The 27331-nt window shown below is 39.9% G+C and overlaps 1 protein-coding gene across 1 annotated transcript; it reads left to right on the plus strand.

The window, feature by feature from the left end:
- The first annotated feature begins 344 nt into the window (after positions 1-344).
- Positions 345-26765, plus strand: mpzl3 (myelin protein zero-like 3). Its single transcript, XM_047390548.1, has 6 exons — positions 345-602; positions 9615-9781; positions 22536-22749; positions 24208-24364; positions 25994-26063; positions 26206-26765. Exons 1-6 carry the CDS (start codon positions 533-535, stop codon positions 26284-26286), a joined length of 759 nt encoding a protein of 252 aa, XP_047246504.1. The 5' UTR covers positions 345-532; the 3' UTR covers positions 26287-26765.
- Positions 26766-27331: the final 566 nt, after the last annotated feature.

Genomic DNA, 27331 nt, shown 5'->3' on the forward strand with positions numbered 1-27331 from the left:
CCAAGCGGGGATGAGATAGACGAATACTTTAGCTTCTACCTTTTTTTAATGGCACAGATTTTTATTGATATTAGAATTATTAAATTATTTGATTGTATTTGTGCATATGGTCTAAATGTGTGTTTGCATCAGATGTATTTTGTTGCCTTTGTTGGGAAACGAGTGAAACAAGTACCTACCCTAACTTAGAATAGTTAACCAAAATAACTCCAGGTTATATTTGACCTTTGTTTCCCCTCTAAAACAGTCCCTTGTGTGCTGGACTTTGTATCTTATGGTGGAATTCAAAAGTTCACTTTGGGTTTTTCTTCGGTGTGAGCTTCGTTTTATGTGCCTCATTATTCAACCAGTAATAGCCCTGAGTGCATAGCTCCACTTCCTGATCCACCTGTCCGACAGGTTTTCAGACAGCAGGCGGGTGGACAGACAGACAAAACACACCATGGACGGAATTTTCCCGATGTTTTGACGCAATTTGGAGGATTTCCCCCCCCTCATCGTCACCGGAGTGGACCCACCTTGAAATCCAATAATGTGTCGACTAGTCGCAGGAGAAACGACTCTCAATGTAGTTTTGCTGCTGTATTTGTTCAGCGTTTTCGGTAAGTAAACTGGGCCTCAGCTTGGCGGTCGTGACGCAGTAAATATTTCAGCATTAGCGTCAGGTGAGGGACAGGCTTTACAATACTTGTACATTTGCTCCCGAAAGCTGCTTATTTAGTCACATTTATCATTTACTTTAGAAGAATGTCTTTGCTGGGCACGCCGCAGTCATCTTAATAGTTTAGCGAGAACTTTGTGTGGCTTTTTTCTTTATTTCTAAGGCTGCCTGTTTGAAAGGATAGAATGATCCTCGTTAATAAACGCCATAAATGACCTTAGGACGATTGTTTTAAACTGTCTGTTCAAAGGGCGTTGCTATACCTACACGGGATTATTAAGTAAAATAAAGTCATATTTTGTAAGGTAATACATAAATTATTTGGGTGGGTAAAAGTTACATCATATCAAGCAGGCCAAATGTGGTAATTTCAGGAAGAGGAGCGGCTTCACAGCTGCTGGTATGCAGAACGTTCTCCAAAAACGCCTAAATCCAGGAAATCTCTGTTCAAATAAAAGACCTTTTAATATTGGAGGATGTGAAATGTAACGTAAATAGTTATTAGCACTGAGCAGGTCTACTAAGGCAGACTGTTTAAGTTCTGGATATGGATAAGTACTTGTGTTATGCTACGTGTTTACAATATTATGCAATTATTGCCAGGATATCCACAAAGATATCCGCAAAGCTGTGTCTTTTGAGGCAGTTTTATTTTGCTTCAGATGAATTGAAGTTCAATTAAACAGTACATTTTTCACGTTATTAATCTTAAGACTTAATATTTTGATTGGGATTTTTTAGGGATAAGATGCCTGTTCCAATACTTTCTGGAATTACCTTTTGCTGGAATTAGATAAGACCGTCTTTAGCGGGTATGTCTATAAGCTTTATAGATCTAACCCATTCAGATTAAATGAATGTTGCCTGTCAGCCTCAGCTTTCAAGTCATGAAACAGATTCTTGATTAGATATAGGGCTGTACTTTGACTGGGCCATTCTAGCAGACAAATGTGCTTTGATCTTATCCATTTCTTTGTTCCTCTGTATGTTGCAGCTTCAGTCTGGGTTTCCTCTAGGATTTACATGTATTTAGCTCCAACCATCTTCACATTAATTTTGACAAGTTTTCCTGGGGAGAAAAACATCCAGAGCATGATGCTGCCACCACTATGTTTTACTGTAAGGATGGTGTGCTCAGAGAGATGTGCAGTGTTAGTTTTCCTCCACATATCATGTTTATTTGTAGGCCAATAAGTTTAATTTTGGTCTCATCTGACCAAAGGACATACCTCCAAATGTTTGCAGTGTCCCCTACAAGGTCTGTGAAAAACTGCAAAAAGGAATTTTAGGACTTTCTTCTTGCCATGGTGCCATAAAGGTAAAATATTTGGAGTTCACAAATAGTTATGTGAACAGGTTGCTCCACAGGAGCTATAGATCTCCAGAGCTACTTCAGAGATTTCATGCAATATTGGCTGCCCTACTCCCAGCCTTTGGGAAGAAACTTGTGCCATCAGAAATTGAATTTGAATTGTTCAGAGCGTATTTGTGTAATTTGAAATTAAATGCATTGGTTTGAAAATGAATTTTACTAAACTGAATTTAATGTTTTGAAACTGAATTAATTTGCTTTTAAAATGTATTTCGTTGTATTAAAAATTCAGTTTGATTACTTTCAATTTCAGTTCCAAAATTCAGTCTTTTGTGTCACACATCCGGGTTCTTGAAGCCACAGAATAATCAAACACAGATTTACTGACTCACGGATGTCATTCACTATTGCTGTGTCCAGATTCAGGACTGCATTCTTTGAAGGACGCATTTGTTGGCCGATAACGTCCTGGATGAGGCAACGAATGCTGTCAAATCTCCAAGGTTCCAACAAATGCGTCCTTGTCCCCAAATTTGAAGGATGGGTCCGGTGTATCCTCCGTGTCCCACCTTATCCCATGATTCATTGCGGGTCGAGGTAGATTGTTCAAACGGAAATAGCAAAGCTCGGAGGAGAGAGAAAAGTTGTGAATAAAATTGGATATACAGGTCCTTCTCAAAAAATTAGCATATTGTAATAAAGTTCATTATTTTCCATAATGTAATGATTAAAATTTAACATTCATATATTTTAGATTCATTGCACACTAACTGAAATATTTCAGGTCTTTTATTGTCTTAATACGGATGATTTTGGCATACAGCTCATGAAAACCCAAAATTTCTATCTCACAAAATTAGCATATCATTAAAAGGGTCTCTAAACGAGCTATGAACCTAATCATCTGAATCAACGAGTTAACTCTAAACACCTGCAAAAGATTCCTGAGGCCTTTAAAACTCCCAGCCTGGTTCATCACTCAAAACCCCAATCATGGGTAAGACTGCCGACCTGACTGCTGTCCAGAAGGCCACTATTGACACCTTCAAGCAAGAGGATAAGACACAGAAAGAAATATCTGAACGAATAGGCTGTTCCCAGAGTGCTGTATCAAGGCACCTCAGTGGGAAGTCTGTGGGAAGGAAAAAGTGTGGCAGAAAACGCTGCACAACGAGAAGAGGTGACCGGACCCTGAGGAAGATTGTGGAGAAGGGCCGATTCCAGACCTTGGGGGACCTGCAGAAGCAGTGAACGGAGTCTGGAGTAGAAACATCCAGAGCCACCGTATACAGGCGTGTGCAGGAAATGGGCTACAGGTGCCGCATTCCCCAGACCTGGGCTACAGAGAAGCAGCACTGGACTGTTGCTCAGTGGTTCAAAGTACTTTTTTCGGATGAAAGCAAATTCTGCATGTCATTCGGAAATCAAGGTGCCAGAGTCTGGAGGAAGACTGGGGAGAAGGAAATGCCAAAATGCCAGAAGTCCAGTGTCAAGTACCCACAGTCAGTGATGGTCTGGGGTGCTGTGTCAGCTGCTGGTGTTGGTCCACTGTGTTTTATCAAGGGCAGGGTCAATGCAGCTAGCTATCAGGAGATTTTGGAGCACTTCATGCTTCCATCTGCTGAAACGCTTTATGGAGATGAAGATTTCATTTTTCAGCACGACCTGGCACCTGCTCACAGTGCCAAAACCACTGGTAAATAGTTTACTGACCATGGTATCGTTGTGCTCAATTGGCCTGACAACTCTCCTGACCTGAACCCAATAGAGAATCTGTGAGATATTGTGAAGAGAACGTTGAGAGACTCAAGACCCAACAGTCTGGATGAACTAAAGGCCGCTATCGAAGCATCCTGGGCCTCCATAAGACCTCAGCAGTGCCACAGGCTGATTGCCTCCATGCCACGCCGCATTGAAGCAGTCATTTCTGCCAAAGGATTCCCAACCAAGTATTGAGTGCATAACTGTACATGATTATTTGAAGGTTGACGTTTTTTGTATTAAAAACACTTTTCTTTTATTGGTCAGATGAAATATGCTAATTTTGTGAGATAGGAATTTTGGGTTTTCATGAGCTGTATGCCACAATCATCTGTATTAAGACAATAAAGGACCTGAAATATTTCAGTTAGTGTGCAATGAATCTAAAATATATGAATATTAAATTTTTATCATTACATTATAGAAAATAATGAACTTTATCACAATATGCTAATTTTTTGAGAAGGACCTGTATTGCGCATTCTGTGAAACAGCCGAACTTTTACAATGTTTTTAGACGAGATTGTAGTTGTGTAAACCTAAAATATCTGATCAGTTTATCAAGATATCGCTTAATTGCAAAAATGCGCCGATGTTTTCGTCTGTTGCCCCAGCAGCCGCCTCACCAGCTGTCAGCTGAGCAGGTGGTTGAGGTGCGCTAAACCCCGAGAGAGCAGCTAAATCCCGGCACATTGTTTTCAAAATCCCGCTGGGTTTCCCCAATGGGTGGAAGTTAAACAGATATAATTCAATCAGAAATCTAATATTAATGTTTGGTTTATTTTTATTATAATAATAATTATTATTAATATGCTCTGCAAATAAACTGATTTAAACTTTGTTCCTAAAGTTAACATGTTAGTGTTTAAGTTGTTGAAAGCTTTACAAATAAATTAAACAAATGATATTTGACATCAATGTATTTTATCCAGTGTTAGATTTTTATATCTATGAAGACATAACATATTTTCAACATTTTAAATGGCTGAATAATGAACAAGATCATAAAACAATACCATTTTAAAACAAAACAGCATTATAAGCTATCAGCAATATGTAAAAGGTTAAATAAAAACCGTGTAGTCATTTACAGTAGAGACAGCGTTATTAACCTTCAGGCTCCATTTGTTCGGCTTCACAGCTCTGTGCTTCACGCTAACACGGTTGCTAGGCAACAGATGTTACGCTGAGGTACAAGAGAAACACAGACCGACGTAACACCGGCGGCAAACTATGCTAATCTGGCAGGTTTAGCTAATAGCTACAGGTAGCATAAGTGTTACTGTTTGACCATCATTTGTTTACATGATGCTTCTTATTGATGCTCATTTGACTTGATGATTGACATCCGCCAAGCTCATGTATGCTGCACTGCTCCAGCTCAACATGCCGTAAAGGAAATTGAACCTGATGTGAAACGTAAATCGATTAATTTGTGTTTGATGAATCTGTGGCTATCCTCAAGGACCCTGATGTGTGACACAAAAAACTGAATTTTGGAACTGAAATTGAATTACAGACTTGAAAGTGAAAGTAGTCGAACTGAATTTCAGTCAGAGCAATTCAAATTCAATTTCTGATGGCACAAGTTTCTTCCCATACCAGCCTATCATTTCAAAGCTTATAATCTACTGCTTGAAACTTCTTCACAACTTTATTTCTGACCTGCCTGCTGTTTGAATTGGTCTTTATGACGTTTACAAATGTTCTTTAACAATCCTCTGAGGCCTTCACAGAACATCTGGATTTATACTGAAAAATGAAAGACAGATGGAGTTTAGTAGTTTAGTTAATTGCACTGGATTTTATGTAGGGATATACAAGAAAAGGGTGCTGAAAACAAATCTACACCACACTTTTTAGATATTTATTATATTTTTTTTAAGTTTATGAAGAGTGAATATTTTCCAAGGCACTGCAAATATACACTGCTGAAAAAAATAAAGGGAACACTTAAACAACACAATATATCTCCAAGTAAATCAAACTTCTGTGAAATCAAACTGTCCACTTAGGAAGCAACACTGATTGACAATCAATTTCACATCCTGTTGTGCAAATGAAATAGACAACAGGGGGAAATCTTTGGCGATTAGCAAGACACACTCAATAAAGGAGTGGTTCTGCAGGTGGGGACCACAGACCACTTCTCAGTACCTATGCTTTCTGGCTGATGTTTTGGTCACTTTTGAATGTTGGTGGTGCTTTCACACTCGTGGTAGCATGAGACGGACTCTACAACCCACACAAGTGGCTCAGGTAGTGCAGCTCATCCAGGATGGCACATCAATGCGAGCTGTGGCAAGAAGGTTTGCTGTGTCTGTCAGCGTAGTGTCCAGAGCCTGGAGATGCTACCAGGAGACAGGCCAGTACACCAGGAGACGTGGAGGAGGCCGTAGGAGGGCAACAACCCAGCAGCAGGACCGCTACCTCCACCTTTGTCCAAGGAGGAACAGGAGGAGCTCTGCCAGAGCCCTGCAAAATGACCTCCAGCAGGCCACAAATGTGCATGTGTCTGCACAAATGGTTAGAAACCGACTCCATGAGGATGTTATGAGGGCCCAACGTCCACAAATGGGGGTTGTGCTCACAGCCCAACACCGTGCAGGACGCTTGGCGTTGCCAGAGAACACCAGGATTGGTAAATTCGCCACTGGCGCCCTGTGGTCTTCACAGATGAAAGCAGGTTCACACTGAGCACATGTGACAGACGTGACAGAGTCTGGAGACACCGTAGAGAGCAATCTGCTGCCTGCAACACCCTTCAGCATGACCGGTTTGGCAGTGGGTCAGTAATGGTGTGGGGTGGCATTTCTTTGGAGGGCAGCATGACCATGTGGTCACCAGAGGTAGCCTGACTGCCATTAGGTACCGAGATGAGATCCTCAGACCCCTTGTGAGACCATATGCTGGTGCGGTTGGCCCTGGGTTCCTCCTAATGCAGGACAATGCTAGACCTCATGTGGCTGGAGTGTGTCAGCAGTTCCTGCAAGGTGAAGACATTGAAGCTTTGGACTGGCCCGCCCGTTCCCCAGACCTGAATCTGATTGAGCACATCTGGGAGATCATGTATCTCTCCATCCACCAATGTCACGTTGCACCACAGACAGTCTAGGAGTTGGCGGATGCTTTAGTCCAGGTCTGGGAGGAGATCCCTCAGGAGACCATCCACCGTCTCATCAGGAGCATGCCCAGGCGTTGTAGGGAGGTCATACGGGCACGTGGAGCCTCATTTTGACTTGTTTTAAGGACATTACATCAAAGTTGGATCAGCCTGTAGCGTGTTTTTCCATTTTAATTTTGTGTGTGACTCCAAATCCAGGCCTCCATTGGTTATTAAATTTGATTTCCATTAATGATTTGTGATTTTGTTGTCAGCATTTTCAACTTTGTACAGAACAAAGTATTCAATGAGAATATTTCATTCATTCAGATCTAGGATGTGTTATTTTAGTGTTCCCTTTATTTTTTTGAGCAGTGTAGATGCAATTACTGGGAATTAAATCTGATAGTTAACAGAAATTGGATGTTGAGTTACCAGTTGATTCAAACTATTGTGACAGTTAAGTTCTAAGAAAAAGGATAATGTATTGTTTCAGAATGGGACCAGAAAAAAAAGCATAATTTATTGCAACTGAATACAGATTTAGGTCAAAATGGACTTTGACTTCAGCTGTGCCATCCTGTGGACAGCCACCTGAATTTGCTTTTCACATCACAACAGTTGGAAAACCAGAAAATGCCCAGAAACTTGCTCTGATCTGCTAGGTTCCCAGTAGTGACCATGTCAGCTCACTCACCCTGGGTTCTTTGTAGAGGATTTGAACAGATCTCTTACGCTCTTTTTGGGTTAGATAAACTGTTCTTATTATGACTGCTGGACTCCATTAAACCAACGGTGTGCATCCAAAATCGCCTATATGCTTACTATCGTTTGTTGCTCTTTCTTAGTTTTTTTGCAAGGCTCTTGGAATGCACAGCATTTTATTTATCAAAACAGCAGCGCAGTAATGTGTAATAAAGTTGATGTATTGATACCTCAAAATTTCATAGAGAAGGGGTTCATCTTGGAGGCTTTGAAGGATAATCCGGCAATAAAGAGATCCATATCTACATTCTTTGAGCATGACTCAGTCCCTCAGTTAGTAAGCTGACTTGATACTGGTTATATCTGCAATATCTGCTTGGTGATGCACATTTCTTCCGTTTCTGAAATATTCAGTAAATTTTGGGCTCCTGTGTGTGCTGCAGCACAACACCTTAGAATACAAATTAAAATGAATGAATGTAGCCAAATGCCACATGTACAGGGGTTGGACAATGAAACTGAAACACCTGGTTTTAGACCACAATAATTTATTAGTATGTTGTAGGGCCTCCTTTTGCGGCCAATACAGCGTCAATTCATCTTGAAATGACATATACAAGTCCTGCACAGTGGTCAGAGGGATTTTAAGCCATTCTTCTTGCAGGATAGCCAGGTCACTACGTGATAATGGTGGAGGAAAACGTTTCCTGACTCGCTCCTCCAAAACACCCCAAAGTGGCTCAATAATATTTAGATCTGGTGACTGTGCAGGCCTTGGGAGATGTTCAACTTCACTTTCATGTTCATCAAACCAATCTTTCACCAGTCTTGCTGTGTGTGTTGGTGCATTGTCATCCTGATACATGGCACCGCCTTCAGGATACAATGTTTGAACCTTTGGATGCCCATGGTCCTCAAGAATGGTTCGGTAGTCCTTGGCAGTGACGCACTCATCTGGCACAAGTATTGGGCCAAGGGAATGCCATGATATGGCAGCCCAAACCATCACTGATCCACCCCCATGCTTCACTCTCGGCATGCAACAGTCTGGGTGGTACGCTTCTTTGGGGCTTCTCCACACCGTAACTCTCCCGGATGTGGGGAAAACAGTAAAGGTGGACTCATCAGAGAACAATACATGTTTCACATTGTCCACAGCCCAAGATTTGTGCTCCTTGCACCATTGAAACCGACGTTTGGCATTGGCATGAGTGACCAAAGGTTTGGCTATAGCAGCCCGGCCATGTATATTGACCCTGTGGAGCTCCCGACGGACAGTTCTGGTGGAAACAGGAGAGTTGAGGTGCACATTTAATTCTGCTGTGATTTGGGTAGCCGTGGTTTTATGTTTTTTGGATACAATCCAGGTTAGCATCCGAACATCCCTTTCAGACAGCTTCCTCTTGCGTCCACAGTTAATCCTGTTGAATGTGGTTCGTCCTTCTTGGTGGTATGCTGACATTACCCTGGATACCGTGGCTCTTGATACATCACAAAGACTTGCTGTCTTGGTCACAGATGCGCCAGCAAGATGTGCACCAACAATTTGTCCTCTTTTGAACTCTTGTATGTCACCCATAATGTTGTGTGCATTTCAATATTTTGAGCAAAACTGTGCTCTTCCCCTGCTAATTGAACCTTCACACTCTGCTCTTACTGGTGCAATGTGCAATCAATGAAGACTGGCTACCAGGCTGGTCCAATTTAGCCATGAAACCTCCCACACTAAAATGACAGGTGTTTCAGTTTCATTTTCCTACCCCTGTACATTCCAATTAATCGTAACCATTGTTTTGAGTATTACACTTGACAACCACAAGGACATCAAAAGATTTTTACATTTCAAATGCAAGGAGAACAGCTGGAGGGACACTGTGCTTTCACCACAGTATGACATGTGTAGATGGTATCAGTTTTTTCATATAGAAATGGGTGAAATACCACCCACAATGTCTTCTTTGTTCAATTTCTCCACTTTTTTCTGTGTAACTCATGAACGCGTGAATCTGCTCATATCAGTTGTCCAATTTAACTGCACTCATCATTGAAATCTGACTTTATTTCATTTCCAGGCCTTTCCCGAGTTTCCGCCATTAAAGTGAGCACTCCAGCAGAGCTCCATGCATCTAAAGGTGACACGGTCACGTTGTCCTGCACATTTACCTCTACAAGCAGGCCAACTAGCAAAATGTCTGTTCACTGGTCTTATAGACCACAGACTGGAGGTCCACCACTGTTGGTGAGTATTTCAGAACTCGTTTATACAGTTTCTTTGAAATGTAAAAATCTTTTGATGTCCTTGTGGTTGTCAAGTGTAATACCCAAAACAATGGTTACGATTAATTGGAATGTACAGGGGTTGGACAATGAAACTGAAACACCTGTCATTTTAGTGTGGGAGGTTTCATGGCTAAATTGGACCAGCCTGGTAGCCAGTCTTCATTGATTGCACATTGCACCAGTAAGAGTAGAGTGTGAAGGTTCAATTAGCAGGGTAAGAGCACAGTTTTGCTCAAAATATTGAAATGCACACAACATTATGGGTGACATACCAGAGTTCAAAAGAGGACAAATTGTTGGTGCACGTCTTGCTGGCGCATCTGTGACCAAGACAGCAAGTCTTTGTGATGTATCAAGAGCCACGGTATCCAGGGTAATGTCAGCATACCACCAAGAAGGACGAATCACATCCAACAGGATTAACTGTGGACGCAAGAGGAAGCTGTCTGAAAGGGATGTTCGGGTGCTAACCCGGATTGTATCCAAAAAACATAAAACCACGGCTGCCCAAATCATGGCAGAATTAAATGTGCACCTCAACTCCCCTGTTTCCACCAGAACTGTCCGTCGGGAGCTCCACAGGGTCAATATACACGGCCGGGCTGCTATAGCCAAACCTTTGGTCACTCATGCCAATGCCAAACGTCGGTTTTAATGGTGCAAGGAGCGCAAATCTTGGGCTGTGGACAATGTGAAACATGTATTGTTCTCTGATCAGTCCACCTTTATTGTTTTCCCCACATCCGGGAGAGTTATGGTGTGGAGAAGCACCGAAGCGTACCCCCCAGACTGTTGCATGCCCAGAGTGAAGCATGGGGGTGGATCAGTGATGGTTTGGGCTGCCATATCATGGCATTCCCTTGGCCCAATACTTGTGCTAGATGGGCGCGTCACTGCCAAGGACTACCGAACCATTCTTGAGGACCATGTGCATCCAATGGTTCAAACATTGTGTCCTGAAGGCGGTGCCGTGTATCAGGATGACAATGCACCAATACACACAGCAAGACTGGTGAAAGATTGGTTTGATGAACATGAAAGTGAAGTTGAACATCTCCCATGACCTGCACAGTCACCAGATCTCAATATTATTGAGCCACTTTGGGGTGTTTTGGAGGAGCGAGTCAGGAAACGTTTTCCTCCACCAGTATCACGTAGAGACCTGGCCACTATCCTGCAAGAATGGCTTAAAATCCCTCTGACCACTGTGCAGGACTTGTATATGTCATTCCCAAGACAAAATGACATTGTATTGGCCGCAAAAGGAGGCCCTACACCGTACTAATAAATTATTGTGGTCTAAAACCAGGTGTTTCAGTTTCATTGTCTAACCCCTGTATGTACCTGACTTTTGTGAAGTGCCTTGAGACGACATGTGTTGTGAATTGGCACTATATAAATAAACTGAATTGAATTGAATTGAAAACTAAAACTGTGTATTACACCAGCTCAGTATTAATGCTGTACAAGTTTAAAGTGTAATAGGGTTGGGCCATTTCCATTATATAGAATGTTTCTACTTAATAACTGAATATAATTAAATAATTTTGAGACCTTAAATATTTTTAGCAATATTTTTCCTATATTAGAGGGAACACACATTTGTTGTTTTCCAATTAAAACGCACCATGAAACCTGAAGATCTAAGCAATAGAAAAATCTATGAGCTCTCGAACAAGAAGTACCTGTGCCTGTGACATGATAAAACCAATTACATATATGGAAAGGAAACATTAACAAAATATTCCAAAAAGAATATTCATGCTGCTGAAATGAACAGTTGTTGAGATATATGGTCATAAATTTCACTATAAAGGCACTTCCAGACTACTCCTTTGTGCTCTTTTAATGACACAGAAGGAGAACCCCGGCACATAAACTGACTGCTGCTGCAATAGCTGACACAGACAGTAGCAAAGAATCTGATAATTCTTTAGATATTTTTCAGTCACTATTAGAGAGAGACAAAGCAGAGTCAAAAGAAAAATCAGAGAGGCGGAGAAGTTCGCCCCCTTTTATATATATTCCTGATTTTTTTAATAAGCTTGTCTTCTTTAAAATGTTCTTGTTTAATTATCTTCTCATTTTCTTTTCTTTCGTTAATCAGCCATGTCTGAACCTTTGCAACCAAGTAATATCTTGGTACACCGAACAGATATTTCAGGTTTACACAGCTATATACACAGCTATATTCTCCTTCGAATTTGGCCTTCGTCGCATTGCTGTGACATACTCGGCCTGATATTTAGCCTTCGAAGGACGCAGCCCCTGAATTTGGACACAGCCACAGTGTAAATCCAGGGTTACAGTAAATAAGGCACTAAGTGAAACAACTGGCGGCGAAGCTGAGCACCTTGGAGCAGAATTAGAATCTTTAGAAAGCATTTATTTAAATATATTGTACATGTGTGTAATTTCTTATTTTAGTAATAATAGTTTTGTATTATTATTGGTAATAAAATAATTACCAATAACTGACGATATCTAAATCTACGTTTGTGACAAAGAAGTGTTCTTACCTGCTGAGCCTTGATCCGTTTAGCAACAGGAGCAACAACCTTTTATTTGGCGATCTTTTCCCATCAGATGTGGCTATAGCATCTGCTGTAACATTCTCCTTCGTCTGCAAGACATCCCGACCTCTGACATAATTTCTCTTGTTCTTGCTCCAAGCCGTTTGCCAAGAGGTCCTCCGATCACAACTGGCTGTGCTTGGAGGGACCAGCCCATTTGTCCCTCGTCAGTTTTCCAGCTCTGATCCTCTTCACTTCAGGAAAATTTTGCAGACTAATGACTGCTGTAGTAGTATTGCTGCCGCCAAAAGCAATGCACCGTTTCACCATATGAGTGCTGTTTTTAACACATCTTGGCTTCTACCTGAGCAGTTTATCATTGACGCTCACACAATGGATGACCAGAGACTTCCCCCTAGATGTCAATTCCAGGCGACTTTGGACTTGCAAAATTTAACTTCAGAATATGCCTATTTTGTGTCACAATTGCCTTTTATGACGTATTAAATCCTAATATAAGGTCAATTACTGCCAAATTTCTTCAATATTAAGATGTTGTCTTTCAGTTCTTGCATTTGTAGAAAATGCGTGGCACAGGCACTTTAAAACTACATTATGCAGAAACACATCACCTCCACAGGTGCTTTTGTTTGAAATCAGCCTACCACATGTTTACGTTTCAGCTGCAGACCTGATCCAAAGATGATCTTGTACCAAAAGCAAGGCAGTTTTGTTGCTGCACTCCATTAACCTTGGAAGTCTGAACTGGAAAGTCGGAGATTGCGTCATCTTCGAGTTGTAGCGTTCCAGTTTCCTGCTTGTTTTTGTTAGCAACTGTAACAGCTGTCTTAGAACAACAACAATGGAAATAAACACTGTTCTACGCTGTATTTTGTGCATATAAACAGTGTTGAAGCATCTCTTCTTATAAACACCAAAAAGTAGAACGTGTACGACTGACTAAATGTTACATAAATTGTAAAGAACTGCTAAAAACAGAACATTTTACTACTATTGATGCAAGTAGCAGCCATCTTGAATGTAGAAGTCGACGTTTTGACTAATACTGACTTCCAGTTGACGTTTTCTACTCAGAGGTTGTAAATTCCATAATCTATCTAATATCGGAGTGGTCTTTCCTTGTCTTCCTTAGTGTTTCTCACCATTCTTCCACAAGACAACCTTTTTTTACACAATTTTCCTGCTCAGACCCGCTCCAAGATGGCACAGATGGAGCTCTCGCAAAAGGAAACGGGCATCATCACATTTCTTCTCACTGTATCAGACGTTCTCCCTAATATCCAGTTACCATTGCTTCAGCTATTTCTCCTGGGTTTTCCTTCTGCCTCAGTCGCATTAGTATTTTAATTGCTGTGTTTGAAAAGCATGGCAACAACTTGGAAACCTAAAATGGTTATTTTGGTGCTTTGATCATAAGGTTGCTTTTCCTGACTTTCTGTGCTATTCTCCTGAATATCTTTTAGTTTTAAACTAGCGAATCTAAATCTGCACTGAATAAATATATTTAGAGCTCTGAAGCCTCATGCAATGAGTGTGAGACACACACATTTTCCAGACTTCACACGCACACATGCCACACATGATATTCTTCATGCTGAAAAATAACAAAGCTGGAGGTGGGCCGATGGATCAAAAATATCGATGCCAACTCAGGATCAGTATCGGATCAATACTAGCTGGTGAGATCGACATGTTTCTCTTATATGCGTGCACCAAATAGAATTTTTTTTCACAGAGTGCAGCCGAGTGCCGCTTCTCTCTCTTTGCTGCTCACTGCCCCTCCCCTCCCTGCTCTGCCGGCAGAGAGCACTGACAGCAGCCCATGATGGCGGAGAGAGAAAGAAGTGCTTTGTGGACGTTATTCACTGCCGCTGATAAGGACACTGCCACACATGATGTGTGCAGAAAAGTCATTCGTTACTGTGAGAACTAATTTACAGAAACATAAACAGTTCACACTCGCCTCGAGAACTCCGAGCTGGAAAAAATAGTTGAGGGAGGAGGAGGGAGATCCTCAAACCATACCCCCGACACAGAAACAGAGGTCTCTGGCAGAGACTTTTCAGCCAAAAATCAGGAATATTCAGGTAAATGTGTTCATCAGTGTAACTGGTAATCAGAGACACACACACACACACATGCATACCTTAACCCTGAAATATGACTATGGCTGAACATAATAAACCTTTGTGTTAACCATTGACAGAAAAATAGTATTCCTATTTAGAATAGTACATGCATATCACACTGGAGACTTAATTATCATAATCATTTTATTTCACCTAGATAATTCACAAAGATCTATTAGATAATTATTTTGGTATTTTTATGCTCTTACACTACTTTATATTGATGTAATTAATAAAACATGTTTATTTCACCTAAAATCGTTGTCCTTTGTTTTATCATAATAATAATCAACTAACCAAAGGGAAAATCATAAAATCATTCAAAGATTATGACATTTCAAGTAAAGTATCGGGTATCGGTGATATTAGCCTTGTATTTACTTAGTATTGGATCAATACCAAAGCAATGAGAAACAGACTGGAAAGACGAAGAACATCCGAAGGTTGGAAGCTGGAACTGAACGAAATTATCGGCTGATAGCTGCGTTTTCTATTCTACTATATTGTTTGATTATTAATACAAAAAACATTGATTTGCATACTGCTGTAAATCCTCGATCAGTAGCCACTGGTTGTATTATGTAGCAGAATTAAAGCATTTATTCTTACAATATTTTTTATCCCTTAGGCTTTGTATTTTTTTTTTTTACGTACGTCAGGAAATAGAATAAGCAGGCTAGAATGTATAAGTTTGAACACTTGTCAGTTTGAGCTTCAGTGATTGCTTGTTGCTACAGTCAGAATCATCAGAATCAGTGACCACAAGGGGTCGCGAAATTCTGTCCGCCTGAAATATTCCGCCCCCTTGCGTTTGGAGCGCTTGCGGCAGCCAAAGAGAGTTAAATCAAATGATCATTAGATGTACAGGTCCTTCTCAAAATATTAGCATATTGTGATAAAGTTCATTATTTTCCATAATGTAATGATGAAAATTTTACATTCATATATTTTAGATTCATTGCACACTAACTGAAATATTTCAGGTCTTTTATTGTCTTAATACGAATGATTTTGGCATACAGCTCATGAAAACCCAAAATTCCTATCTCACAAAATTAGCATATTTCATCCGACCAATAAAAGAAAACTTTTTAATACAAAAAACGTCAACCTTCAAATAATCATGTACAGTTATGCACTCAATACTTGGTCGAGAATCCTTTTGCAGAAATGACTGCTTCAATGCGGCGTGGCATGGAGGCAATCAGCCTGTGGCACTGCTGAGGTCTTATGGAGGCCCAGGATGCTTCGATAGCGGCCTTTAGCTCATCCAGAGTGTTGGGTCTTGAGTCTCTCAACGTTCTCTTCACAATATCCCACAGATTCTCTATGGGGTTCAGGTCAGGAGAGTTAGCAGGCCAATTGAGCACAGTGATACCATGGTCAGTAAACCATTTACCAGTGGTTTTGGCACTGTGAGCAGGTGCCAGGTCGTGCTGAAAAATGAAATCTTCATCTCCATAAAGCTTTTCAGCAGATGGAAGCATGAAATGCTCCAAAATCTCCTGATAGCTAGCTGCATTGACCCTGCCCTTGATAAAACACAGTGGACCAACACCAGCAGCTGACACGGCACCCCAGACCATCACTGACTGTGGGTACTTGACACTGGACTTCTGGCATTTTGGCATTTCCTTCTCCCCAGTCTTCCTCCAGACTCTAGCACCTTGATTTCCGAATGACATGCAGAATTTGCTTTCATCTGAAAAAAGTACTTTGGACCACTGAGCAACAGTCCAGTGCTGCTTCTCTGTAGCCCAGGTCAGGCGCTTCTGCCACTGTTTCTGGTTCAAAAGTGGCTTGACCTGGGGAATGCGGCACCTGTAGCCCATTTCCTGCACACGCCTGTGCACGGTGGCTCTGGATGTTTCTACTCCAGACTCAGTCCACTGCTTCCGCAGGTCCCCCAAGGTCTGGAATCGGCCCTTCTCCACAATCTTCCTCAGGGTCCGGTCACCTCTTCTCGTTGTGCGTTTTCTGCCACACGTTTTCCTTCCCACAGACTTCCCACTGAGGTGCCTTGATACAGCACTCTGGGAACAGCCTATTCGTTCAGAAATGTATTTCTGTGTCTTACCCTCTTGCTTGAGGGTGTCAATAGTGGCCTTCTGGATAACAGTCAGGTCAGCAGTCTTACCCATGATTGGGGTTTTGAGTGATGAACCAGACTGGGAGTTTTAAAGGCCTCAGGAATCTTTTGCAGGTGTTTAGAGTTAACTCGTTGATTCAGATGATTAGGTTCATAGCTCGTTTAGAGACCCTTTTAATGATATGCTAATTTTGTGAGATAGGAATTTTGGGTTTTCATGAGCTGTATGCCAAAATCATCCGTATTAAGACAATAAAAGACCTGAAATATTTCAGTTAGTGTGCAATGAATCTAAAATATATGAATGTTAAATTTTCATCATGACATTATGGAAAATAATTAACTTTATCACAATATGCTAATATTTTGAGAAGGACCTGTAGTTCCAGAGGGTGCTGTTGAGTCTGTCCAACTGAAATATTCAGTCATTATCTGATGACTGTTTTCACAAATGTCATCATACTGGATATTAAATCTTAGTAATTAGAACTAACTTTCTGACACTTCAGAGTATAACAACTGTAATTTGAACTCTGACAAATGCATGTCCGCTGAAATGCAGAGGGTTACAATAATTTCAAAAGCTTCTGCATTTTGACTCAAATGCATAAATTTAATTTATGTATTTGGCTAAATCTGTCCTTTATTAGATTAACCAGTTATCATGATTTCTAATTGTGGTTATTTGTAGCAAGGACGATGTAAAATTGGATTTTTTTCCTAATAAAACAGATTGGGAGAACAGACTGAGGTAGAGGGGCCGCTGAGGCCAAAACATCTATAATATGTAGTTCCTTCAACACCAGCAGACATGATCTCACAGAAACACTAAATTTACAGCATATAGATTGTATTAACTGAAGTTACAGATAAAACCTAAGGCCCTATTCATTGTAAAGTAAAGTGTCTTGTTTGAATATCTGGTTACTTTATTGATCTCATTGTTTAACCTGCCAAGCTGTGACAGTAATATCTGAAGGCATTTCATTCCCTGCTTTGATTTAAACTCTATTTGCAGCCTGTACGTTCGCTCTGTTAGTCTCACGTTGATGTTTTTCTTTACCCGTTTATGCTATCTTCCATCATTTCTGTAAGTCTGGAGCTTCCACAGTTATGGGGGCCAGTCAGGATACCACTTCCTTTGTGATGGTATTGTGGTCTTGTTGGAAATGAGTTCAAATTTATCCACTCTAAACCATAACTGCATTCAGGGCTAACATTCACTCTCCAGTCCACAAAGAACGCACCACATCATTTGAGCAGCTCCATTGTACTGGGAGATGGCATCACATGTGGTTCTTTGTAATTGCATTTGGACTGTGAGATTCTATAGATGTTATTTCCTATAGGAGCACTCAGAGTTAAATGGAGGCTAATGCATTGTGGTTCTGATGGTATGGAGTGCTGCTGGTTGGGTCACTTTAGACAATGTTGTCTCTACTGAGATTTTGGAAGAAGATGGAGGAAAAAACAAGCACATGGTTTTTTTCTTTTTTTGCTCAGGTTATAAGCATCTTTCTCTTTATCGTAGGTGAATGCTGACTTGATCCACAGATGGTACAGCTTACTGTTTTTTTTTTTTACATTTTTATTTCTAAACCCTCAATTACTTTCCACCCATTTTCATTAGCGCCTTTAGTCGGTTTATTGGCCTGCGGCCCCCCTGGCGTATATCACACTGGGAAAGGCCATGAATAAGCATGTGAAAACCTCTGTCAGAAAATATCAATTTGCTGCCAAAGTTTTAGTCAGTCAGCATTGCTGCAGTGCTTCAGTGGCTTGCATAGTTACCTCTGTCTCAATGAGGATAAACTTTGCAGATTGGAGGAGAGAGGCTGAATGTACAATGAGATATTTGCAGAAAATAATGGTAATTGCAGTATTTGTCTATTGAACTAAGCTTATAAAAGTTTATTTAGGCCAGAAGCAGAAGTGTGTTTTTTTTTTGTGTAAAATATCTAGATGTATTCAGATGTTCTCAGTTGAAAAAACACTGTAGTATTCTTAGTCATGTCTCAGTACATTGCATAAATAAAGGTTGGCCTTTGGGTCTGATGTTTGCTTCCAGGCCCAGCAGATACCTGCTTGTCACTGATTATACCTCTCATGATCATGGATTACAATACACTGGGATGATTGGCGTTATCAGTACAGGCCTACAATCAGTCTCTTAGAAAGTAGAGATTGTACACACACCCACACACACCACACAGTTGTAAAACCATAAACATTATCAGTGGCTGAGATTGAGTGTTTGCTTTTGCCATTATTTGTTTTTTATTGGGAAGCCATGTACAGCTATTCTAGTTGACACTGCACCCAGTCTTGTAAATGCTAGAGGATGTAAACATGCAGGTGAAATGTTGTATGATCTGGATTTCATAAATATTAATAAAGGCAAACTCAGAAAAGTGCATTAGAATATGTTATTCATAAAAAGGAACTCTGCCTGTACTTATGGTAATTCCTCTTTGATACTTCTGCAACATGTGATACATTTTGTTTATCAAACATCATGTACAAATTGGATCATTATGTTATCATAAAATGTTAAAAAATACCAAAATGTATCAGGTTTATTTAATTACCATAGTGGTCATCAACTAAAATGCTGATGGCATGATTTATCTGTGTACATATTTATCAGTCCTCTGCTGTTTTGGTTTCCTTTTTCCAGAATGCTCTTTTCCTGATAATGAGATTAAAATGAAGGCTTTCTTTTTGTTTCCTGTCTGTTCCACAGACAGACATCCAGATTTGCCGTTGACCATTAAACCAGTGTTCTCTGTCTACGACTACAATAACATGGACAAAGGAAGGTGGCTACAAAGCAGCTGAATGTGCAGGGTTGGAAAGGCTTGAAATATACGAATGGAGAGAAGGCAGCACTCAGTATTTCAACAGTTTTTCAGTCTTATTTGGATCTTCATCCTGTCAGATGTTTTTACAACAACTAATATAAACACTTCTCAGAGATTACAAGTTTCAGGTATGAAGAGGTGACGGCTCACCTCATGTAATCGTCAGTGTTGCATCTCCGCACCTGGAACTAAAGAAAATACACATGCAGATCAAATTTTTATCGCAGACCAACAATGGTTGCAGAGGATTCAACGGGGTCAAAAGTGTAGTTCCTTTAAACACAAAATGGATGCACATAAAATAAAAGAAGGTGAAATGAAATGGGAAGAAAAGAAAAGTACAGATGTTTTTTTTAAGTTTTGTGGCACCATTGGCCTTTCATTAGTAGCTTGACAAGAAAGTTTTTTTATTTTCAAAGCTTTTTTAGTAATTTAATCTTTTTATTTTAAGTAAGGTTTTGTGATGAACATGAGGTCTTCATATGTTTTTTTTAATTATGTTGATTTTCACATCTCTTCTGCTGTTAATTGTTAGCTTAACAGGCTCAGAGTACAGTGTGAGTTTTCACTGATCATTTTCAGGCATGCTTATAGAGCTAATCATGGTCATCTCAGGAGTGTTTTAGCCTTAGTCCTGTTAAAATGGACTTGATAACTATTAAAGGGGACATATCATGCATTTATATTCCTCCTTTTCACCCTTAAATCATTCAGCTGGCATCTATATAAAGAGGAACTGCAGTGCATTGGTCTTAATTCCTTGTTATTTAAGCTCCACAGGCTCCTCTTTTACCCCTGTTCGGAGGTGCATCTGAGAGCAACTCGTTTTGGTGCTGTCTCTTTAAATGCCCCTTACACCCTGCCCCCCTACAGATCAAAGAACGCTCCACCTTGACCTGTTCAGCCATTTTTGTAGTTTTATAACAATTATCTAGCAGTACAGAAACAAGAAAAAACAGACAAAAATTGTGCAAAACTGTTAATGTAATAATAATAATGAAAACACACAGCCTGGTATGTTCCTCAAGGAGCTAAAAGCAGCTCACAGTGCTAACATAAGCAGAAGGCACAATGCTCCTGTTATCAACACAATGGCCAGGACGTCATATCAACACACAATAAATTCATGTCTAGAATAACGTTTGTCATCATTTTAGTGTTATTTGGAGCTTTCTGCTTTGCTTTCAGCAAATCTTTCTTGATATTGGAGGTTGCTAAACAAATCGTTCTTGAAGTGGGGGAAATAGGAATTTACCCACTGATGTGGGAACATTTCCATGAAAAATAAAATGTAAGCAGGTACTTTGAAGATGTTCTGTTGCTGGGTGACAATGTGATGAATTGTGTGGATTAATACACCCAACAACCGAACCAAACTTATCCTCTTTCCGCGTAGGCATACTTGAGCTTGGACTATAAAATCACAGTGAGAAATCAATATGACGGATACACGAAATCGATTAGCTGGAAGTCCATGACTGAAAACTGAATGGACTGAAAAATACGAGCCAAACTAAATATAAAGATATCTCCGCAACACCTGGAGAGACTAAATTCAACTTTTCTGCACCCCCACAGCCTCCAATGGAAATGCAAAATGTAAAAAGGCTAAAAAAGTGCCCCCTTTAAAACGCTCTATGCTGTCCTGATGCCTATAGTGTAAAGGGGTGCAATACTGTCTTGTAACCTTTACTTGGACGGATGTAATTTTATCAGCCTTACTGAGCTTACATGGCTGCTACTGCATACATTAGCAACAGGCAACATTTCTGCCATAAAATGAGGAGAAAAATAGTTGGGAATTTATTTTATACTGATCTGTCCATCTGTTAACAGACCAGACTGTGAATAATTCAGAAGATTTCATGGCTATTTACTGGTTTATACTAATGTTTTAAAACCCCAATTATTTCTGTGGTGGAAAAAAAAATCCACCTTTTTAGCATAGATTGGTGTCTTGACTATTCATGTCATTGTTGCCTGTAGGTAAAGGTTGTAGCCAGATGGAGAATTTGGCCTGCTTGATTATGTAAAAAATTATATTCAGAATTGTGTTGGTCATTATTGTCAAAGCCAAATTTTAAATGGAATAAGTTCCAATATTTGCACATTTCTTGGAAGAACAAAATGCTAGCACCTTGGATTTAAAGGAGAAGCCACTGGAAGAATTTGGCTTGAACTTCATAGGAGTAACTAAAAACTTTAGCTTTGCCTTGAGATTACAGATGGTCATGTGGTGCTTATTCATACATTCATATAATAGCATGTTATCTAAGTTATCAGAAGTCGAATTTTGTAAGTCACTCGTCGCAATTACAACAGAATCCCGCCAGACTTCCGCCTGGGAATGTCAGAGCACTTGTTGCACACACAGTGTTGTAAAATATGTACTTGTCAGCATGTTCCTTCATTGTTTTAGCACATAAAAGGAAGAGAAATGCGCTGTTACCGGCCCATATAGTTAGCAAGTCCCTGCGATTTCCAACTAAAACATGCTAAACTTGGACATAATCTCTTCCTCGCTTTGAGCCTCATCTAATATTTAACAAGATTCATACTTTTTAATCATTAAACTCAAAAAAATATTCTGTCATCATAGTGTCATTTATAATAGTTATTTAAATCCTGTTTGTATGTATAGTTTTGTTTTTTTCTTTGTGTTTGTATTCTAAAACATCTTTTCCTTTCTTTCCCTGCACCCACACACACAATACACTCATACTCTGAATGCTGTGTTTGAACAAGTCTTGGTCGGTAAGACGGAGTAAGGACTTGGTGATGAAGGTTGTTGTTAACAAACTGATGTTGTAAATGTCAACTCAGGAGATAAACTTTGTTTTCCAGACATCTGCAGATTTTTCGCACTGTCGTGAATGTCCTTTCCCTGCAGCTGTTTGAGAGTTTTTGTCATGTTTTGTGGATTTTGCTTTGAAAAGCTTTTTCAAAAAAAAGAAGAAATGTCCCACCACCATCTGCTATTCCATATGAGTTAAATCCTGTAGCGATTGGTCTAGTTTACTCTGAAAAGGCAAACTTTTCCTATGGTTTCTGCAGGTATTTCTCTGACACTGGATTAAAATTGACTTTTTTTCCATTGCAGTTTTTCCAGTTCTCCTCTCGAGCATTTCCTCCGCTCAACGGTCAGTTTGGCGGTCGGATCCAATGGCGGGGAAGCCCTGCACGTGGGGACGCCTCCATCTCTCTGATCAACGCAACACTGAATGATAATGGGACATACATATGTGATGTCACAAACCCTCCAGATGTCTACGGGTCCCCAAACTCCCACACCGTACTCACAGTTACTCTGAAGGGTAAGATACAACATAAAAAAAACATTACACACGGCTAGATTCTTCAGTCATTTAAATATGTTTTTTTTACCTTTTTGTACGTTTGTTATAGCAGTTGTCAAATCAAAATCCTTCATTTCAGATCATTTTAGTGGTATTTTAATTCTCTCAAGCTTAACTCATTGTAAAATTCCCATTAACCTGATTGTGTGCATGCAGAGAGAGGAGTCATTGGCTTGGAATTCCACAACCGGCCAAATGTTTCCGTAGATAGCAGATTAAGGCAAACATTTACGCATTGTTGTGTGGGCCTGTCATAATGTAAGCATTTTCGCTCAAATTTATCATGCTGTCTAGACTCTTGAGCTGGAGAGGCGAGGGTGAAGATGTCTGGAGGTACAAGCGGTCAGATGAAAGTTACCTCTAGGGTGGTTTGGTTAAGATCTCACTCCTCTCTCTTGTGTGTTTCTGCTAAAGCACTCTAGCTAACTTTGCACAGCTTATTTGTTTATGTCAGAGAGCAGTTTCCTGGCAAACAGGAAATTTGTGATTCCGGTCCAAGAGGATCCTGGCATATAACCCACACCCCCTTCCCCATAACGGAGAATTGTTATTTTTACTCTTTTTAAATAGTGATTATTAAAGAACATGGTGCCACTTAATGGCTTTGAAATACATAGATGTTGTTACCTTAAGATAAAGCTGGGGAAGCTGCACCTAACTGGATGTGGCATGCACCTAGATACAATGGCAGGTGTTTTTATACACTTAAAACACCCACAAACTTTAATGTATTTTTTGGGATTATACATATGATAGAAAAACACAAAGCAGCACATATTTTACAAATAAAAATCAGACCCATGTGGCAACAAAAAAGCCATTGTTGAACGAAATCCATAAAATATCCTGTTTTAGTTTACCACAGGAGGACACAGTAAACATGGTGAAGAGGTTGCTCTAGTCCAATGAAACCTAAATTATATTTGTTTTACTACATACTAAATGCATGTGAGGGAAAAATAACATTACAAATCACCTGGAACCTGCATCCTCATCGTGAAACATGGCGTTGGGAGCATCATGCTGGGAATAGAAAATGCATGCCACACTTTTCAGAATTGTATTTGCAAATATGTGATATGTGTATCAAGCGCCTTCCACTTGACGTTTCTAATAGTACCTCTTTAACATAAAATTTCAATATAATTCATTTAAGTTTGTGGTTGTAATGTGACAAAACAGAAATGTTCAATGGGTATAAAGACTTTTGCAATGCATTGTGATCATGGTTAGCTTCAGATTCATAACTGTTTTGTTCTAAAATGGGGCTGTAAAGAGATTAAAATGTTTGTTTTTCTCTGAAGGAGAAGAGAGCTGTAATGACTTTGTGTTGTTGGTGTGATGTCCTGTCTATACCTGATTATGAATGCCGTGTTCATTCGTACCCTACGACCCCAACATTCTTGCTCTCCTCAGCACCCACCATCCGCTTCTCCGATGTTGCTGTACTCCTCACCTTCATCCTCCTCCCTTCCGGCCTCATCACCCTCTTTCTGATTGGACGGATGTTCTGGCCCAAGAAACAGCGCAACCAATCAAATTCCTACAGATCACCCATAGAAGTCACAGAGGGGTGAGTAAATTTATTCTACCAATCAGTGGTGTTAGTCTCTCGGGGATAATGACAGTCAAGTCAGCCTTCAATGGTGATCGATTTGACTTCTGGATTGCTAATGCGATGAAGGTTAAACAAGAACTGGGGTCTAAGATTTGGCTTTAGGAAGGTCAAACATCTTGGAGGAATGCTTTGAATCAATGCTGTGTTCAGATGGTTGATCTACAAGGTGGTTTAATCTGAGAAGAGCTGCTGTTTTCTTTTTTGGCTCCTGTTGTTTCAGGTCTATGGAAGTTAGATAACTGCCTGATAAATTAACCAATGATTGAGCTTGCCATGAGACTCTTCAGAAATTGAATTTGTTTTGCTCTTATTTGCTCTCATTTTTCTTCAGTTTCTTGAACTTTGAGCTGTTTGGACTCAACACCCATGCACTAACCAGTGTGTTATGTGCCTGGCATTGAGGAATAGCATAGATATACTTGCTTGAAATGTACTAGCTTAAAATCTTTTTTTGTCAGGATTATGCTAATATAAAATATATTACATTCAAAGTTTAATCCTGGTATTTACTGTAAATCCCTAGGACAATTTCCAGTTTTACAAATTCCTGGATTATTCCAGCGCTAAGTTCTCTTTAAACAAGGATCAGTACCAAAACCAGTTCATCTTCAAAATCCGGAGCTACAGGCTCAATGCTCATTTTAGCTGCTAAAACCTGACATGTATACACATTATTACACAAAATAAAAACACAGTTATCTACTAAACCCACCTTTTAAGGATCATCATATATGGTTTTATGACAAAATGGATTCCTGGCCTAAAATGTACGTCTTTATAGTACTTTTTAATCCCTGCTGGTTGATGCTGCATTCCCTCAGCTTTAATTTGTCCTTTTCTGCTTGACAGCTATTTAGTTAGAGTACAGGGCAGCAGCCATCCATCATTCATTGGCCAATTTAAGAACCTATTAATAATAAATCACTTTTCTTGTCCTATTGGAATTTAATGTTTCGCTTGCCTTCACTTGACTTGAGAACTGAAACTCAAAATTGCAGACTCAAACATAGTTCCCAAGATTAAGGGCTGCAAAGTGAGCGTCATGGCTTTAGGAGCAAGAACGGAGGAACTTCTATCAAGCTTCTTCAGACATGCATGTTGATGACGTGAAGAGCAAAGACAGTGAAGCATATGCGCCGTTCACAGCTCCAGACCAGCGAGTAAGCACTACTTCAAACACAAAGGTCTGTAGGGACTGACTCACGTTTGGAGGCAGTTTCTCCGATAGTTACAGCTACTGGCACTAATGCGCTGGTTTCTTTTGTGTGGTGAGAACTCATAAAAAAGAAAACCTGTCATTTAATAGATCTTCATAGTTGTTTGTTTGACTTTGTCACTTTTAATCAAAACTGTGTGAGTGGTTTCTTTTCTTGTACCTTTTTCTCCCCTGCTAAGCTAAGTGGTTGTTTACTTTGGTATGAAATTGGAGCGACAGAAACGGCGAAACAGTTCAGCTCTGGGTAAAATCTAGCATTAAATTCAGTTGAAGCTGTAATAAATGGCGACTGTTCAAACACGAACACCAGGCTAAACAGTGTGAAGTGACACATGTTTTAACAACTCTTTGTGTTCTCCATCCATCAGAGAGGAGTGTGTCACCTATCCACAGGCAGCCAACGTGAGGAGCGCCACATGCTGTGAACTATATCTACTGGTACGTTTTACAGTGTAATACTTTAAAACAATAACTTTCAGCTCAGAAATACCTTTTGCATACGTCCACCAGAAATGTTTTAAATAAGTAATATTGCTGTGTACACAGTTTTTAATCTGTTCCCTGGTCTGGTCTCTTCCAGGACTCTGAGGATGAGGATGAGTACCACACTCTAAAGAAGAGGCGTCCCAGTAATGAAGAGTATGTTGAATCTCAGTGCTAAAGAACAACAAAACCCTGGTACTAGGTGTTTAATAACTGGAACTGGAAAACAATACTAGCCTTCTTTGTCAGCATTCGCTCATGAAGTGTACTTTTTTTCTTATTTGAGGCATGTTTAGAATGAAAACCAGCTGAGGTCTGAGGGAATAATCTTTCTCCCTGTGTCAGTTACATTCTAGATTAGGTGCTTCTTTTATTTTGTCTGCAGTACAGCTAATAAAGTTGGCTCCCTTAAATCAGATGGAACCTGACAAAGTAAGCCAACAGAGCACTATACATATATAAATATATTTTTATATTCTGATTTACATATGGTATTTCACTTTATTGTGAAGGACACACATGTGTGTGTTGGTTTGTTTTTTCTTTTTCCTAATTTATTGCCCGTGTCAAAGCAGCTGTATTTTATCCAGTTGTAGTGTAACATTTCTGGTGTTTGAGATTAAGACAGAATAAATTTGATTCAGGATTTTTGCTGAACCCAGTTCTGTGTGTGATTATTTCACATGTTCTCTGTCCTATATCATTTTAGCACTAACTTTATGTCATTGTACTTGTTATTGTGTTTTGTTGAGGGCTGTTTGGCGGGTTTGGTTCTGGATGCAGCTTTTTCACCTAAAAATATGATTTTTTTGGTAAGAGAATGAGCATTGCTTTGAAAAATAGGCTTCATTCTCATATAAGACAATGTAAAAGGAAGTGCTTCATTTGTAAACAATTTGTTCATGAATAAGCTCCTTCCTCTACTCATTAACGTTTGTGAGTAGTTCTGATAATCCTGGAGGTCAGACTTGACTCTTGCACTTTAAGGTTGCGGGCTCTGACACTAGTGAAGAGATCTAGCGAGAACTCAAAAATGAAATGCACAAGAGAACTCAGTCCTCATCCTGTCTCATTTCTTCTCTGTATCTCAGTCCGCTAACTCATGCCCTCTAGGTTTTAATTCACACACAGCAATGGAGTAACAATTATTATTCCTACTTCATCTCAACTACCATGGCAACAGTTTACCAGTGTGGGTTAGAAAAAAAGAAAATCAAGAAAAT

The sequence above is a fragment of the Girardinichthys multiradiatus genome, chromosome 18 (genome assembly GCF_021462225.1).
Source record: "Girardinichthys multiradiatus isolate DD_20200921_A chromosome 18, DD_fGirMul_XY1, whole genome shotgun sequence".
Taxonomy (NCBI): Eukaryota; Metazoa; Chordata; class Actinopteri; order Cyprinodontiformes; family Goodeidae; genus Girardinichthys; species Girardinichthys multiradiatus.